Below are 19041 nucleotides of genomic sequence, written 5' to 3' on the forward strand. Positions count from 1 at the left end.
GACACAGTGAGTTTATCTTTCTTTCCGAGTTGACTCTCACCATATCTCTTTGAAAATCAAAGTAAAGTGAGAATGTCCTTAGCCCACACTTGGGTGTTTTTCACATTTTACTTCATCTTCTCTCCAGCATCAACTTCCAGGTTGTATGTCATAATGTGATTCAAAGTTGTGTGAAGATGGCAGAGGGGTGGCAAGTTTTACCAGCTGATTATTGTTTCTCATATTTATTCATGCATCTCATACATCTTTTAAAACTGATAAAAAGTATGACTTGTTACAAAAGTTAAATGAGAAATGTTTTAGTTTTATGTGTTTAACATCTTACACTCTGTCTCTTTATTTGGAACCATACATCGTGATACATTCATGGAAGCAATTATTTATACAAGTTCCAAAGTTTTACATGGCAACATCTTCCCAAGAGGCACATATTACTGACAGAAAATAAGGTGATTTCAGTCATTTTTAGTATTAGACAAGATGCAGTTGAATGGTTTAATCACATTTTTCTCAAACAAAAAACGCTACAAAATGGTCATGACCTTTTTTGTTCACTCTACTAAATGTAAACTAAATGTAACATTTTCAGTCTCTCTCCATTCTATAAACAGAATAAGGCAGACATTTTAATCTTCAGAACAGATAACCATTACATTCTGAATATTGATGAAATTACTGGTAAAAAATGTCTTCTCACTGCATCATCCACAGGCAGTACATAATGTAAACAAACAGAAACAACCATCATTTCTCACATGGTAAGTATCAGTTTAAGAGAACATGCACTAGGTCCATGTCTTCCAGTGAACTCTATAACAGTTTTCTAGACAAGGACGTCCATTTCTCTTTTCTGCCACCTCTTAACTCTTTGTAAATCCAATCCTGTTTCTGTCTACAGTCTTGTATGATCTGTCTGTTTTTTTATCTTCAACCATCGTCCTCCAGTTGTTTCAGCAACTGCCTACGCTTCTTCTCCAGTTCTCCCTCACTAAGATCACTCTCTGATGTATCCCAGCCCGTCTGCAAATAGAGAAATTCACTGTGAATTAAAATACTCTCACATACTATATATCAACCACCATCTGTCTCCAGTGTCTGTGGCCTGAGTCCAACACAAATGTGTTTAATACTGTACACAAATACAATTTGTTCCCATCCAGATTTTGAGCAAAAGTTATAATTTTCTCTATCAATAATAAACTGGCAATAACTAATGAAAACAACAATGATTTGAATCATAATAAGATCAGCAGTGATTTTAGTCATATGATGACAGTGATAAAAAATTGTTCTCCTTTGTCGATAAATTTCACTTTAAGGGCTATAAAAGTATAAAAGCTCATGAAGCATGCCAGTATTTGTCTCACCTTTTCTTTCTTATATTCTGGAGAGTGTGCATCTTGTTTTCTCCTGCCTGACCCTCTGTCTGTGTCTCTCCTCTCACCCTCCTCCTCCTCTGATGGCGACCGAGATGGCTACAATTAAAATTTTTGAATATGATGAAGAAATTTAGGTATTCTTCAACACCAAAACTTGCAACATAATCTCACCAGAATACTTTTGAGTAGTATGTTTGAAAAAAAATGATAATACCAGTTTTACCCAATTCATGCAACAGGTTTAACCCCTTTTGCAGTCATCATTACCACTATCCAAGACTAATTAACCTCCATCAATTTACCACTGCCCAAGACTAACTCCTTTACCCCTACCCAAGCCAACTAAAATGTTTTAATATAACTAAATAAAAAGCTGTACAACAGCTTTTTCCACTTACAGATCTAGATGCATGCTTCTTCTTCTTCTTTTTCTTGTGCTTCTTTGGCTTCTTTCTCTCTGTTTCTTCTGAAAAATTCACTGATCAATTTATCTTTTCAATATATCAGCTGACTGTCCTATATTATTGGGGAAGTTTTACATACACAAAATACTTTTATTTTTTGGACAAAAAGGATGTTCCAATATTAAACCTAGCACTGGAATTAGCAATATCAAAGTGCCTTACAACAGAAGTTACCATGGAACCTCCACAGCTCTCTTCCTCTCCCCCCCCCCCCCCCCACTCTCTCTGTCTCTTTCTCTCTCCCCCTTCTCTCTCTCTCTCTCCCCCCCCCACTCTCTCTCTCTCTCTCTCTCTCTCTCTCTCTCCCCCCCACTCTCTCTCTCTCTCCCCCCCCACTCTCTCTCTGTCTCTCTCTCTCTCCCTCTCTCTCTCTCCCCCACTCTCTCTCTCTCCCCACTATCTCTCTCTCTCTCCCCCACTCTCTCTCTCTCTCTCTCTCTCTCCCCCCCCACTCTCTCTCTCTCTTTCTCCCCCACTTTCTCTCTCTCTCCTCCTCTCTCTCTCTCTCCCCACTCTCTCTCTCTCTCTCTCTCCCCCCCACTATCTCTCTCTCTCTCTCTCTCTCTCTCTCTCTCCCTCAATACATGTCTCTCAGACAGTCAGTCAGGTCCATGTATCAGTTGTTTAGTAAATCAGTGTCTGTCTGCCTCTCTCTGCCCACCCCTTCCCCCTTACCTGGTGATGGAGACCTGGACTCTGACCTAGGTGGTGGTGAGGGTGACCTGGATTCTGACCTTGACCTCTTTTTCTTCTTTCTGTGTCGACGTTCTTCTTCTTCAGACTCTGACTAAAATACAAAGAACAACAGACAATGTAAGCATCATAGCCTGGAGTATAACAGTTTTGCTAATCAATAATTCATCTACCATATTTTTAAAATGAATACATGCACACTAAAGGGCAAACAAACACCTTGAATGTGTAAATGTTTTCATCATCCTGTAGAATTAGAATCAGGAATATATATCAATCATGTTCCAGCACTGAAATGGTAAAATTCAAGAACTAACCCATGTTGTGGTATCACTTGGATAAAAGTGGCAATGTCAGTGAGTTGTTGGATTTTACCATGCAAGGTCCAGAAAAAAGATTGATATATAATTCTGAAACATCTCTAGTGTGTTTGGACGGAAATGCCACATTTGCCAAGTTCAATTATTATGATTCAATGGAATACTTGACTGAAAAAATTGCATAACCAGTGATCTCCCGTGTATACCATGGTGAGGTTAGAAAAAATGTGGGCTTGTACAGTTCCCTTCATTCAAATAAACAAGAAATCCCAATACTTATCCCTGAAAAATAATAAATGACTTTTGAGACACAGTGTAATTTAATAATGAGCATAACTTGAGTAGGAACTACAGCTATCTTCTCAACACGAGATCTCAGTAATTACAACCTCACCCTCTCTTTACTAATTACAACCTCACCCTCTCTTTGTCTCTCTCTTTGTCCTTGTCCACATCCTTGTCCTGTGACCTTGACCTAGACCTCTTGCTGCGGTGTTTCTTTGTCTTCTTTTTCTTGGGATATGAGCGGTGGTGGTGCATACAGGCCTCCTCCAAGGCTGCTATGAACTCCTTATATAGCCTTATCCTCTCAGACTCTGGATTGATGATTTGAAAGTTGGAATCTGCTTCAAATCTTTCACGTACCTGAACAAAGAGGACTGGCCATGACAGTACAGCTGTACAGAACTCTTATAAAGAGGACTGGCCATGACAGTACAGCTGTACAGAACTCTTATAAAGAGGACTGGCCATGACAGTACAGCTGTACACAACTCTTATAAAGAGGACTGGCCATGACAGTACAGCTGTACACAACTCTTATAAAGAGGACTGGTCATGACAGTACAGCTGTACATAACTCTTATAAAGAAACATTCAGTGACATGTTTAACATTTCAACCTTAAAATCTAATATCATAGCTTGTGAATGGCAGCAAGTTTTAATATGATACTTTACTTAGCCAGAAGGAAATTTCATGATCACTTTCCTACTAATAATCATTTTAATAAAAAATCAGTTATGGAGCTTACATATAAGCATTTTACAGTATCTAAAGAATATTATCTTATATTCTAATTAAGTTAATAACTAAAATGTCTCCTCTCCAAGAACTGTTCGCACTCACATCTTCCCACTGTGTGGTGGGTTCCAAAGGGGGCGTCGCCTGCTTCAGCATCGACTTGAACGCATTCTCCAACTTCTTTTGCTAGAAATACAGAAACAAAATAAATAGATTAATTAATTAATTAAAAATAACTCATAATCATGCACTTTTGTAGACCCCCCCCCCCACACACACACACACAATAATTTATAACTAATGACCCTTATTAACGGCTATAGGCAAATTGTAACAGCATAGAAAAACAATTATGAACTCTCATTTACATCTATCATAGGTAAACTGTACAAGCCAAGAAAACGTAGACCCTCATCAAAAATTGTTGTCAAACGTAACCAATATCACAATGTTTATTTCACAAAGTTTTTAATATCACAATGTCATTAAACTTTTCAACCCTCATTTTTTTTCCTTTCATTGTTCCTGACTATTTCCTGACAACTTCCCACTCTCACCTTTCTACTTTCTTCCTTCATTCTCTCTTTCTCTCTGGCTTCAGCTTTTTCTATTAACTGAAAGAGATATACAATTGTACATACAGAAACTGGGGCAATTAATTCACACTATATGACCTGAAATGGAGTATTAATTTGAACAAAAAGTTTGTCTGTTTTCTCATAATTCATTACTACAGTTTGCATGTCATTTATTTTAATTAATACAAGTTAATGTATTCTCAAACCCCTGTCCTCTTCATTTACTCATTACCTGCACTCATATCAATAAACTCTTCATGCCATTTGCACTGAACTGTCAAACTAGTACAAGTGAAATGATGAGCTATCTGTAGTCATGTGGTTTTATACTCTACACTCTATACTTTATGAAATCCAATATATACTTACACTATTATAGGTCAGTTTAACATTGCCAGCATCCAGAGTTTTGGACCTGCTGTCTGACTTTAGCGACTTCACAAAATCTTCATAGGTTGTCTCTACATTGATCAGGAAGCCCTTCTCCTGCAATTGAAAATCTCCTTTTTTTCTCTTGCATGTTTACTCATTACTTCATATATAAAACTGTCAATGTTTCAAAGCAAGTGATACCTTATTCACTGTGTGCCACTAGATCTTGATTTTTTGCGTTTTTTGTCCTTCTTTTGTTAACTTAACACAAACTGATGTCTTGAGAAAGACATGATGATAATAAAACAGACATTAGTGCTACTATGTTATTGTGGTGTAAATCACCCATCCCCTTTTTTTTTTTTTGGGGGGGGGGGGGAGATACAAAATGAATAAAACGTAAATGTAAGCCTTAATGTATAAAATAAAACGTATTTGTCCACACTGTCTTTAGGTTTTTTAAATGATAGAAACAGCTTCACCATACATCACAAAATATGTGGCACAGATGGCATGAAATGTAAAAAAAAAAAAAAAAAAAAAAAAGAATAAATATCAATGTTAATGTGTTAAAAATGCACTATTTTCTCCTCCACACAAACCTTCAAAATCTCTTTAATAATCTTCTTCTCATCATGAAACCTGGCCTTTAAATCTTCCACATAGAACTTGAACAGGTCCAGGGGGGTGGACCCTGGCTGCCCCAGAATGTTGTCAAACCTGGCATCAGTGCTGATTGTAGAGTACAGATCCATCCACAGGGACATAGAGTTTAACTTGCCGTTGTCATGAAGCTCATCTAAGAATACCTGTAAGGCATGAAGAAATAGTGGAACTGTACAGTACTTCCTCAAGGAGATATTTTAATTAGTGTCCATCAAAGAATACCTGCAAGGCACGGAGAAAAAGTGGAAGTGTACAGTACTTCCTCAAGGAGTAATTTTAATTAGTGTCCAGTTTCACTTTTTCTGGTGCTTTCTTCATTTCTATGTACCCAGTGTCACATCTCTCTACCTCTCTCTACACTCTCTCTCTCTCTCAGGTCATAATATTATAATTCTATATATGACAACTTACAAGGAGCGCTTCTCTGTTCTTTCTTTGCTGTCGTTTAATTCTCCTTCTGTCTCGTTCCCTCTCATCATCATATTCCTGCTCCAGCATACGGATGTGGTCCTCAAAACACACCAATGCATCTTCCTTGTCCATGTCTGCAAAGGTTCATAATAATAATAATAATAATAATAAATAAATAAATAAATAAATAAATAAATAAACAACAACAACAATAATAATATAGTAGCTGTCCTCAAAACACATCAGTGCGTCATCCTTATCCATGTCTTGTTTCAGTTATTCTAAGGTAAACACTAGTACTGTGATTGAAGCACTTACTTTGCAGGTCTGTGTCATCTGTAAAGGTGGGGTTGTCTAGTAAGAGAGCCTGACCCTCTGACCATGTGGTCCTATAGGTCAAACTGGGCATGTTGTCCAAGATTTCATTGAACACCTTGATGTTCCTCTTACGCAGAGTTTTAGCTTCTTCCTGAGAGCAAAGTAGCACAATATTTATTCAATACAAACATGCTTTCAAAGCAGAACAATATTAATTCAGTAAAATCATCCTTTCAACTTATAACAAAATAAGCAGCACAATGAAGTAAAACAGTCATCCTTTCACAACTTGTCATCCTACAAAAGTGGACAGCTGCACAACAAATGTCTGCCCGTCTTTTAAAACATAAACCTTACAAATTATTTATATGTACTTGATATTTTCTCTTCCTTTTTTTTCAAGATCTGACACCTTATCACAAAGTTCTATACATTTTACAGAACATCTAGAGAAAGACATTTTTTCACCTTTTCTCTTTTGGCAATGACATGAATGACGTCCTCATAGATATCTCTCCTGTCTCTGTCAGGAACATTCTTCCATATCTCCAGCTCAGCAAATAGCTGGTCTGCACGCCTAATCAATCAATAATTGAAATTAACCTAAGACTTACTGAACACATTCTGTTAAATTGAACTGTTTGCATTTCAACGTTCAGCACATTATGGACAGCGTTGTCTGCAGTCTTTATATGAGAAGATATTTTCTCTTTTTCATATTTAAAGAAAAAAAACTTAATTCTTTGACTCTTTAGCATATTTTTCCTTTTTGTATAACAGTCCTTTCTCTTCAAATAATACACATACCTGTATTTGATTGTGGAATGAATTTTGTCTGTGTGCAACAAGAAGTTTTCTAAATCCTCCTTTGCTTGTTTGGCCCGCAACCTTTCTTGTTCCTGGAAAAAGATACAACTGAACAAGATCTTCCTAACACAAAAAAATGCATTAGTAATCTTGACATTAGTAGTCAACAAGACATATTTACAGTATTCATAACTTGAGTAGTCAATTAGACATATTTATAGTAATCTTAACTTGAGTAGTCAACTAGACATATTTATAGTAATCTTAACATTAGTAGTCAACTAGACATATTTATCCAAATACCTACCACAGAAATATGTGATGACAGTGAAAGTTTAAGAAGATTTTTTTTTTTTCATCACTATTGCTTCGGACTTTCATGGCCCTGTACATTGTTAACTAGACAGATTTTGTCACTTGTCAGTTAATGATCATGAAGTCCAAGAAGAGGAAGTGGGATAATGAAGGTTGTCCAAGAAGAGGAAGTGGAATAATGAAGGTTGTCCAAGAAGAGGAAGTGGGATAATGAAGGTTGTCCAAGAAACATGAGTGACTGCAATTTAAAGGACAATCCACCTCACAGTAATCTCTTTAAAGCAGAACATCTCTGACACTATTAATACCAGTTACTATGACAACATCATGACCTGGAAGCCCTGTTATATACCTGTTGTAAAAGAACTCTACACGTCATGTAACATATAACAGGGTTTCCACTAGATTTTGCATGCCAGGGTCATTTTGACCCCCACTTTTTAAAAATGGGGGTCATTTTCAAAATTTAGGGGTCAAGAATTCATAAGTTTGAAATAACATTGAAATAAATATTACAAGCAATAAAAACAACAAAAGTCATAAGTGTTATTTATGGGGTACTCTGCCACCAGACCATCCCTATCAATGACAGACCATACCATGTGAAAGCTGTAGGTGTAGGCCATTTAAAGAATGTCACTAATGGAACTTTCTGAATTTTATTGACATTTACAAATTTTACAGACTTTATCAAAGGCCCATTCGGTCTGACAAGCTTGAAAATTCTGTCAGATTAATATTAATATTAATACTAATATTAATATATATATATAAACTTGTAGAAAAAATATAGACAAAAAATTATTTGCATAACAAGTTTTATTTTATTTAATGAAAAATGCGTTGTAAATTGACACAAGGACTAAAAAAATACAATGAAGAATGTGTAGCCAGTAATATCAAACATATAAAATAAAAACGTCCGTTAATCAGAAAACTAGTTCACCCGTTGTTTTTGACAATAACATAATATGCATTGTGAAACCGATAAAGCCCCCTTTACACTGGACGGCGTCCTTTCTGCGTCCAGCAGTCCGGCCCCATTTGAGAGTTTAAAAATTATAATATTTTACGTGCCGACAACTGGCCGATCATTGAGCATTCATTCTGATACAAAATTAATGCTCGTGCCTCTTTATTAAGACCACAGCGATGCCAAATTTCATGTTCGCAGAGAGGACGCAGAAAGGACGCCGTCCAGTGTAAAGGGGGTATAAGTAAGGCAGTCGCTTTCATACAATTGAAACTTTGATAGGGACTGTCCACCCTGAGTCTAAATTCCTTCTTCATTTTATTTCTTTCTGATAACAAGAAATTCAAAATGTGAGCCTTCATCGAGTTCATGTGCACTTTCTCCAACTAGTGGTCGTGAACTGTAGGGTGCATGTACCGGTACATACATCTGTATCTGTCCATATACGTCTAAAGAAACCACTACTGGTCCAGGTGTATGATAGACGGGAAGAAGAGACATACATATGCTCGATAATTTTCAGAACCCGTAATAAAGCAGTAAGATTTATGTTGCTGTTGATAATAATATTAACTCCACACATCTTTTTCCTCTCCTCCAGATTATAAGTCCGCTGGGGCCCACCTTCTTTCCAATTTCAATATCAATCCGTTTCTCTTCCTCACTTCGTTTTCATTTTTGCTACGCTGTGCACCAACGAAGTATTTTAAGTTCAACAACGTCATTTTTTAAACAAAACGCTTAGCCATGACTACTGTGCACAACTGATAATGAAAAAACAGAGGAACAAGTCTGTAAAAAACGCGAAAAGCGTGAGCACATGTGTGCGGCCATTTTGTGGTGTAAGGGTATCACGGAAACGAAAACGAGACTGTATATTACGTCATCCCCAATCTCAGCCAGTCACAAAATAGTATATGTGAGTGAAACTGAGGTTAATAAATTATGTATAATTAGCTGGGAACTCCCCGGAATTTTCATCCCGTCTCTTCGAATGAAGTAAAAATATCGTCCAGAAAGGAAACAAAAACGTATTCCTTGTATTTACACATTCCCAGCCAGTTTGAAAACTGGCCGGATAAATTAGATAAATGTGCGTCAAATGGACGCAATACATTTAAAAATGGGGGTCAATTTTGATAAAAAAGCGTCAGGGACGCACAAATATTGCGCTAACGGAAACCCTGATATAACATGGTTTGACACAAGTTAACAAGCTTGAACTAGGTACTTTGTGGTAAGAATACACCAGCTTATAAAACATTGACAATTTATAATATTATTTTTTCTTGGTAGTTACTTAGCTAGGAGAGGGTGCCTACCTTTTCTTCCTTGCTTCTCTGTGTCTTGTATGCATTAAATGCCTGCTTCTTTTCATTCAGGTGTTTCAGGGCACCATATCTGGGGTCATTGATGATCAACTTCATCACCTGTTCCCAAGTGGTATTGGAGGGGACGTCCTATACAGTGGGAAATATATATAACACATGATACACAGGGTACAACACAATATCAATATATGGGGTTATGAATATAGATAACCATGTTACTCAGGGTGAAATAATTTTGACACTCTTTATAAACAGAAAAACCCAATCACAAACCATTCACTCAACAAAAGATGACTGGAGTGTCACAACAATTTAGCAATTACCAAAGTAAACACATCAAGTACAAAACAATCCAAGTGAAGTTAATCTTTTAGTTAACATAAACATTCAGTGATTCAAAATTATGTAAACATTCTTACTTTCTCTTTGAGAAGAGTCTTGAAAGCTTCAATGGCTTCTTTCTTATTCTTGAAGGAAATGGGCTTTGTTTCCACTGGTTTGTCTTCATCCTCAGATTCTCCACTAAAAACAACAGGGAATATTATATGTTTATCACCTGCCATATCATTTCTACTTCACAAAACACAGGAACCAAGTTTATGTGAAACTGCCACCTTAGCAAAATTCTGTGAATTCATAATTCACAAACCCATTATTGTTTCTAATTTTTTTTTTAATTCTTGGTCAAGCCAAAATAATAAAGCATCCTCAATACCTTGCAATTTCTTTTTTAATTCTGGGTCAAGCCAAAATAATAAAGCATCCTCAATACCTTGCAATTTCTTTTTTAATTCTTGGTCAAGTCAAAATAATAAAGCATCCTCAATACCTTGCAATTTCTTTTTTAATTCTTGGTCAAGCCAAAATAATAAAGCATCCTCAATACCTTGCAATTTCTTTTTTAATTCTGGGTCAAGCCAAAATAATAAAGCATCCTCAATACCTTGCAATTTCTTTTTTAATTCTTGGTCAAGTCAAAATAATAAAGCATCCTCAATACCTTGCAATTTCTTTTTTAATTCTGGGTCAAGCCAAAATAATAAAGCATCCTCAATACCTTGCAATTTCTTTTTTAATTCTTGGTCAAGCCAAAATAATAAAGCATCCTCAATACCTTGCAATTTCTTTTTTAATTCTTGGTCAAGCCAAAATAATAAAGCATCCTCAATACCTTGCAATTTCTTTTTTAATTCTTGGTCAAGCCAAAATATTAAAGCATCCTCAATACCTTGCAATTCATCTGAAAACAAAACATCACTCTGTGACAAAGTGATTTTTACAGCATTCATGGCATGTTCTGCATGTTATTATCTTCTCCCTTCCCCACTGGTGATCTTACCTGCTTGAGCAGCCCCCACCCCTTCCCCACTGGTGATCTTACCTTCTTGAGCTGCCCCCCCTTCCCCACTGGTGATATTACCTGCTCGAGCTGCCCCCCCCTTCCCCACTGGTGATTTTACCTGCTTGAGCTGCCCCCCCCCCCCCCCTTCCCCACTGGTGATATTACCTGCTTGAGCTGACCCCCCCCCCTCCCCACTGGTGATTTTACCTGCTTGAGCTGCCCCCCCCCTTCCCCACTGGTGATTTTACCTGCTTGAGCTGCCCCCCTCTTTCCCCACTGGTGATATTACCTGCTTGAGCTGCCCCCCTTCCCCACTGGTGATTTTACCTGCTTGAGCTGCCCCCCCTTCCCCTCTGGTGATCTTACCTGCTTGAGCTGCATCCCTCTCCCTTCCCCACTGGTGATCTTACCTGCTTGAGCTGCATCCCTCTCCCTTCCCCACTGGTGATCTTACCTGCTTGAGCTGCATCCCTCTCCCTTCCCCACTGGTGATCTTACCTGCTTGAGCTGCATCCCTCCCCCTTCCCCACTGATGATCTTACCTGCTTGAGCTGCATCCCTCCCCCTTCCCCTCTGGTGATCTTACCTGCTCGAGCTCTCCTCCTTGGGTTCAGAGGGTTTTGTAGGCAATGGCGGCAGCTCTATACTGGCCAGAGTAGCCTGCATGGCTTGTTCTATAGCAGAGGATGGCTGAATATTGCTGGCAGCCTTGGCAGCTTTTGCAGCTGGCGGTGCTGTGGTGACACTAGGTGGAGCCACCACTGCTGCTGGTGTCTGCGCCGGCACCACTGGTGTTGGTATGGGTATATGTGGTGTGACAGTGGGGACGGCGGCAGGTGCAGTCTGGGACTGGGCAGTGGCTAGAACCTGGGCAATGGTCATCCCCTGGTTTAGGACCTGGTCGGCTATCTTCCTTAGATCTGTCTCTGATCTCGTCTTGACCAGCACTGACAGTTAACAAAATTTATACATTAGAAAATTGCAATTAAAACCGCTTTCCTCCAGTTTACACCCATGAAACTTCACAATATTTATTAAGTAACTGCTTTGAAATTGTACTGGACAAATCTTTAAGATACAAGCACTGAACATGGCCTAATTTTAATGACAATTATTTGCTTCTGATAAAGTTGGGTCAAAGTCTTGATTACAGTTAGAGAGGAGAATTTTATAACATAGCAGTTATTTGTCCAGTATTTAGCAGCAAAGCTATTTAATAAAAATAATAAGTGTAAAGATTCCATGGGGGGGGGGGGGGGGGGGGGTCATCGTATCCGATTTCATATACTTAAAGTAAAAAATCTTTTCCTGACACTAGCACAGAATTTTCATCAAATGCTAAATATAATCCACTTTGGCCAGGTTAAAAGAAACAATGGCCAATTTAAAGAATTTTTTCACTAAAGTAAAAATCAGGAAGGGTTGATTTCAGCTGACAGTCATCCTTACACTCAATGTCCTCAAGTTCTTTAGGTTTGGTCCACCTGGACTCCTTGTTCTGGCTGTTATGGAAATATACCTTGCCACTGTCTGCTTTGTGTTCCTTCCATGGACACTTGGAGTACAGCAGCTGTAATACAATAAATATTGTGATATCTCCCAGATATAGGAATTTACAATTATATCTGTTATGGAAATAAACCTTGCTGCTGTCTTCCTTGGGTTGATTTTTTCTATTGTTTGATTTTTGTTATTTACTGTATAAATATTTGTCCTTTCCTTAACATGATCAGCAACTTTCAAAATGTTTTTTTTCTTTCAGAATACAGGGCAAAAAATGAAAAATTCAGCCTTCAGAAAATTTAATGGATTAGATCTCAAAGGCCATTTTTACATGGATTGTTTTTTCTAGAGCCACAAACTGAGAGCGGTAGTTCACCTCAGCAGGTGTCTTCAGTTCATCTGGTTTTTCCCAGGAAGATTGCTTCGTGGTGGCATTATAAAAATATGTCCTTCCATCTGGAGCCTTGTGTTCTGTCCAATTGGATTTCTGAAATATAAAAATTATACTGTCTTACATTTTACCATTTATAACAACTTCCATCTTCATAAGTCCAAGCTAAGGGGGATAGTTCTCATCATCTTTTGATGCTTTTGTAACAGCATATAGCCCTTAAAACAGCTTCACAATAATTACATTATCTGGGAACAACAAGCAAACAAAGAGCTTTCTTTAACACATCCATTTAACCTTTGCTATAAATAACAATGAGTGCATTAAGACTGGTGTGTACCTTTGGTGGCATGGGTCCACTCTCTGCCAGAGTACCTGCAGGTGACATCTCCACAGGAAGTGAAGACTGTGTTGCCATCTGTTGGGGCATGGTCTGGAAACCTGATATAAAACAAAATATCATTGTAAGTGCCAGATTCCCTGTTTTATATAAACAAGGTGTAAGTACAGATTCCTTGTTTTAGCTATAACAGTTGTGAGTAGTTTTCATTACTTGCGTGAGTAGCGCGCTTATTTGAATGTTACTGAGTCATAACGCTAAAGAATCTGTACAAGAAGGGTCTCTCCTGCAGTTAACCGTATTTCCCAACGTAGTAAAGTGTATTGTACCAGTTCAAAGGGAGAAATCATAATGTAAGTGTTTATACTATCAAATGTGTTTGCATAGTGTATTTGTAAGTTTTCTGTATAAATTATAAAGGTGAAAAAATAGGTATATAAGATAGAGCACCTGATAGGGTGTGGCCATTAATATGAAATACGATAAATGGTAAATATGAGAATGCATTGGTTTAATTATCAACTGTAAACCCTTCCTGTAATTCAGTATATAATGTTTTAATTATGATTATTGCATTATAAGGTAAACTTCATATCATTTGTGTTCATTGTATAGATATAGCAAATTTCAAGTCTCGCTATATATAACCGATTTAATGTAATGTAATGTTCAATATATCTAGTAAATTATAGTTTCCTGTATTTATTTATTTCTTTATGTATTTATTCATTTTATTTATTTATTGTTTTCTTTCCTAGATTATGTACCTTGCTTGCTTGCTGTCATGCTGACATGCTGACCTGCTGACTAGTCCATTTACTGTACTGACATAAGCGATGTGAATGGTTACTGAACTGAACATTTAAAATAAAGCATGAGTAACATAAACTCTCCAATGTCTCAACGATTTCACAATCATCTTCAAGTGAACTTGTTAAGTTTCCTGATATGATCTCTCAGATCAGAAGCTTAGCTCCACTGGGCAAGATTACTACTATCTGAATGACCAGTCAGTAGGCAGAGCATGGTTGGCGGTGCTAAGATGATTAACTTACCTCCAGTCTACAGTTGTCCAGGGCCCCGTAACTTGAAAGCATCGCGCATTGCGACCCAGCCGGGCGTCTTGATTCCATAACTTGCCCACACTCGCGCCACATGATATATTGTAGCCTCTGTGTGATATTGCTATTTGCAGTACACAATGCTTTCGAGTTACAAAGTCCAGCCGTATTAGTGGGCGGGGCTAAGATGATTGACTTACCTCCAGTCTGTGGCTGTCCAGCTGTATTAGTGGGAGGTGCTAAGATGATTAACTTACCTCCAGTCTACAGTTGTCCAGCTGTATTAGTGGGCGGAGCTAAGATGATTAACTTACCTCCAGTCTGTGGCTGTCCAGCTGTATTAGTGGGCGGAGCTAAGATGATTGACTTACCTCCAGTCTGTGGCTGTCCAGCTGTATTAGTGGGAGGTGCTAAGATGATTAACTTACCTCCAGTCTACAGTTGTCCAGCTGTATTAGTGGGCGGGGCTAAGATGATTAACTTACCTCCAGTCTGTGGCTGTCCAGCTGTATTAGTGGGCGGAGCTGATATGACAGCAGAGTTATTGGCCCCTCCTTAAACACATGAAAACACAGGATAACAATGACACTAATGATGCAAAATTATTGTCAAATGTCTCATTAGAAAAAAAATAAAAAGTACAATATTATCATAATCCCACACTCACAGCCTTTCTAAACCTTTTGAAATTGGGAAGGAGAAGAAATTTCAACTAGAGGATCAGAGAGGCGATACCGCCTCCGGATAGTGTACCACCAGCTGGAGTGAGCGCATTCGAATGGAACCCCCCCCCCAAAAAAAAGGGACACCACAACCAGTCTTGTCCTTGACAAGCTCTATGCAATAAACAAGAATTCTCAAAGTAGTATTATGAAAAAAAAATAGAAAAAATATAACATAAAAATGGTCCAATCAAGCAGATTTTCCAATTGGCCTGTATTTTCCTAACATTGATCACTCCTGTGATTTTCTGGACAATAGGCCTATTGGTTTTCCTTGAAATGAGTTATCAGTGTTGCATATATGCTGACAAAAGAGAAAACCTAGGGGCAACACTGGGCATATCTCTGCTTGTTTTGAAGATGTGAGGGACAAGAAAATATGCAAAGTTCAGTTCATGATGAAAAAGTAAGTCAATTTCAAGGTCACAGTACATGACTTTCTATTCAAGTTCAATAGTAACTATGGGCATTTCCTTGCCAATTTTGGAAATGTTAAGGCCAGAAAACATGCAAAGTACAGTTCATCATAAAAAGTAGGTCAAAGGTCAATTTCAAGGTCACAGTTAGATTGCCGGTATATGACTTCCTATTTAGGTTTAATAGTAGCTATGGGCTTATCTCTGCCAGATTTCGAGATATAAGGGAGAGAAATTTTTCAAAGTTCAGTTCATGGTGAAAAGTAGGTCACAGGTCAATTTCAAGGTCACAGTTAGATTGCCGGTATATGACTTCCCACTCAAGTTCAACAGTAACTATGGATGTATCTCTGCCAGTTTTAGAGATATAAGGGCTGGAAAATTTGCAAAGTTCAGTTCATGGTGAAAATTAGGTCAAATGTCAATTTCAGGATCACAGTTAGATTGCCATTATATGACTTCCTATTCAAGTTCAATAGTAACTATGGGCGTATCTTTGCCAGTTTTGGAGATATAAAGATCAGAAAACTTGCAAAGTGCAGTTCATCATGAAAAGTAGGTCAAAGGTCAATTTCAATTTTACAGTTAGATTACCAGTATATGACTTCCTATTCAAGTTCAAAAGTAACTATGGGCATATCTCTGCTAATTTTTGAGGATTTCACATTTTATTTTCACCACTGAATTTAGGATGTTGAACTTTTTGATATAGTGCAATGCCTAAGCCGTATTGAAAACAAAAAAAATAGACACTACCCCCAGTGTTGCCCTTGACAAGTTCTACAAAATGCATAAAACAAGAGGTCTCTAGCATTAACGGTACCAGAATTAGAGAGAGTTTTCAGTTTCGGCATCTAATGGCCGCTGCTACCATGAAAATGCACCGATTGACCCCAAACTCACGAAAATGAAAGATGACCCTAAGGGTAACACCTGCCCATAATATTATAGGTAAGATCTGTTTAGTTTCTGAAAATGGGCTGAAATAAAAATTTTCTCGCAAAAAATTCCTATTTTTAGAAAATTTTGGCCCATTTGACCTTGAAATAAAGGTCAAAGGTCAAATCCAAGGGCATATTTGAAATCCTCACATATGACTTTCGGTCAGCCATCTGTAGAAATTTTTCCCATAATTCCATCAGTCTGGAAGATATTTAGCATTGAATTTTCAAACATTTTGACAAGGGTGCGTTTCAACAAGCGTCACGCCCAGGTCAATGCACCAACTGAGACAAAAAAACCTGGGTGTTCAAGGTGAGATTATATGTGACCTAAATCCAAGAGATGGGGACACAGGTCCTTGCGGTCTAGGAGGAGAAGCGGTAACGGTGACTTGTATCCCACGTCATCCTGCGGAGCCGCAGGAGCCGGCGGAGCCGGCGGAGCTGTACGAGACGGGTCGGGACTAAAACCATGAGTACCGCCAGCGTACACGCTGGTGGTACTAATAACTTAAGTATAAGAATATAATGGACAAGTCTTAGATTTTGACTTACCATATGGTCTGACAATGATATCATAAAAGTACCAAGCAAACATTGCTTGCTTTAGTAAAATTTTATCCCTTTATGGTTTTAATATAAATTGAAACAAAACTGACATTATATTATTATTTAGCTGACATACCTGAAGTGGGTGGGGCAGAAAAATTAGGGGGTGGCATGTTGGCTGGGTACCCTGGGGGTGGCATACCGCCGGGAGGACCTCCGTAACCTGGAGTTACAAAAAAAAATACAGTAAAAAAATACACAATAAAAAAACTGTCTATTTACAAGGACTTACTACAACTTGAGAAAAACTTGTCACCGAAAAGAAATTATAGTACTAATAAGTGATTTACACTTTGTTAACTAATACCTACTGGAATATACACCTTTGTTTATTTATTCTTCAATTGTCCCTGAAAACATCTTAAGACTAATATATGGTAAGTAATAAACTTTAAAAGAAATGACGACTATACGTACAGACTGCGTCTGTACATAAAAAGCAATTTCTAGATATTTTCAGAGATTAAGCAACTTTAATTAGCCAAACTGAATATTCTTAGACTGAGACTGACAAAGTATAAGGTCATAAACACGCATTTATTAATTTTAAAATTACATATTAATCAACTTCCCAGATTGTTACAGAATTATGGCGAGTGTCAGGAAAGGGGAGGTAAATTTTGGTTAGTTGGAGAAAATGTTGCTATTTTCAGGAAAATCCCCTTTAGGTATTAATTTTTTGTGGAGAAATCTTAAGTTGAGCACTCTAAAAATCTGTTATAATATACAGAGGAGCAACATACCTGGAGGCATATAGCCCTGAGGGTTAGGACCCCCCATAGGGGGCATCCCTGGGTATCCTGACCCTGGAGGACCTTGTCCAGGAGGAGGCATCTGAAATAGAAAACAGCCAGTTTTTATACTTGGTCAATTTATAATAAATTAATAGAACCCACTCTCTGTAAGATAATAAACCTTTTTAATTCTGGATAGGAAAATAGGAAACATTTTGCTGCTTTCTGATTAATTGTTTTCTGTGAACATAATTTAATTTTTGGTAAAAAAATAAACAACATTCATCTGAGAGAAAGCCAAGAGAACTGAAAAGAATGGCTTCAATAGGAACATTTGCAAAATATTTAGCAAAATAACAAATAGGAAATGTATAACCAAATATAGTACTGCAAATTTATTCAGCAATAAAGTACATTAATTATTCAAACAAATGAGTCATATCAACAACAGAGGTCACTCATCAAGACCCAATACAGGACCAAATTGAAAATACTTTGATGATTTCAGAAAATGAAAATTTAACAGAAAAGAAAGATGAACTTTTCTGAAAACTATAATAATATCTTCGAATGACACAAATATTTAGAATTTGACACAATCATCTTTAAACCTTTTCGTGGAAAATTGTAACAAAAGAACTCACCCCAAAAGGAGGCCTCATCATTGGAGGAGGACCTTGTCCTTGATCCTGGAGTTAAACAGAGTAAGGCAAACATCAAACACGTTATCATCAAACAAATTTAAACCAATATACCCTAAATTTCAACGCCAAGTCTACTGTTGCGAACTTGCGAGTGTTGACAACTTCCAATGGCGATGGTAAACTGTACAAATACAAGTTTCTAGCACAAAAAAATAACAACAGACTTATTTCATAGTGATGCAGAAAATGTAAAGACGTATTTAAGATATTAACTAAATAAATCGAAGCTTGAACCATTTAAAAATGCACCCTAACATAATCAAGACTTCACTCAATGCAGTACGCACGCTCACCATGTTGTTTCGCAATGCATTGTGGGAAGACCGGTAAAAATAAAAGGACTCTCCATAATTTGGCCTCATTTTCGGTACGTTAGCCCACATTATAAACCGAAAGCGAAAGGGATTTCTTTTTTTCTTCCCTTTTTTATTTTATTTTAAAGAAGTCACATAATGCGATATACCTGGATCGGCTTTTTTAACACAACCTTAATCACCACGTTCGGTATATATTGTCCCTAAGCTTCCTATTTTATATTCAGTAATTGACCTTTAAACATGTAACGTTGCTTAACAGATTTAAAAGACAAAAATTGATTTTTTAAACAATTTTGTACCGTCCAGAAGCCA

General features: G+C 37.5%; 1 protein-coding gene across 5 annotated transcripts; it reads right to left on the bottom strand.

Moving 5' to 3' along the window:
- Nucleotides 1–208: 208 nt before the first annotated feature.
- LOC106181609 (pre-mRNA-processing factor 40 homolog A) lies at nt 209–18728 on the bottom strand. Of its 5 annotated transcripts, none has more exons than XM_087013194.1 (24): nt 18706–18728; nt 18353–18397; nt 17718–17808; nt 17051–17137; nt 14772–14840; nt 13226–13326; nt 12871–12981; nt 12441–12561; nt 11578–11938; nt 10069–10171; nt 9641–9778; nt 7031–7122; nt 6692–6800; nt 6224–6374; nt 5906–6039; nt 5431–5637; nt 4826–4942; nt 4436–4492; nt 3984–4064; nt 3277–3501; nt 2519–2630; nt 1778–1845; nt 1368–1475; nt 209–1020 (listed from the first exon to the last, which is right to left on the bottom strand). In XM_087013194.1, exons 1-24 carry the CDS (start codon nt 18706–18708, stop codon nt 928–930), a joined length of 2784 nt encoding a protein of 927 aa, XP_086869320.1. In that variant the 5' UTR covers nt 18709–18728; the 3' UTR covers nt 209–927. The 5 variants fall into 5 exon arrangements, with proteins under 5 accessions (XP_086869320.1, XP_086869321.1, XP_086869319.1 ...); XM_087013195.1 differs by lacking the exon at nt 18706–18728 and adding an exon at nt 18668–18697; XM_087013193.1 differs by lacking the exon at nt 18706–18728 and having other exon boundaries at nt 1778–1842.
- Nucleotides 18729–19041: the final 313 nt, after the last annotated feature.

The sequence above is a fragment of the Lingula anatina genome, chromosome 5 (genome assembly GCF_051362555.1).
Source record: "Lingula anatina isolate TDL-2025a chromosome 5, LinAna3.0, whole genome shotgun sequence".
NCBI classification, from domain to species: Eukaryota; Metazoa; Brachiopoda; class Lingulata; order Lingulida; family Lingulidae; genus Lingula; species Lingula anatina.

Excerpts from the sequence above, each read along its gene's own strand:
- LOC106181609 (XM_087013194.1), bottom strand. Across the intron at positions 12,982-13,225 it reads GTGGACCCATGCCACCAAAG|AAATCCAATTGGACAGAACA; the intron begins GTACACACCAGT and ends TTTATATTTCAG. Across the intron at positions 3,502-3,983 it reads CCACCACACAGTGGGAAGAT|GTACGTGAAAGATTTGAAGC; the intron begins GTGAGTGCGAAC and ends CTCTTTGTTCAG.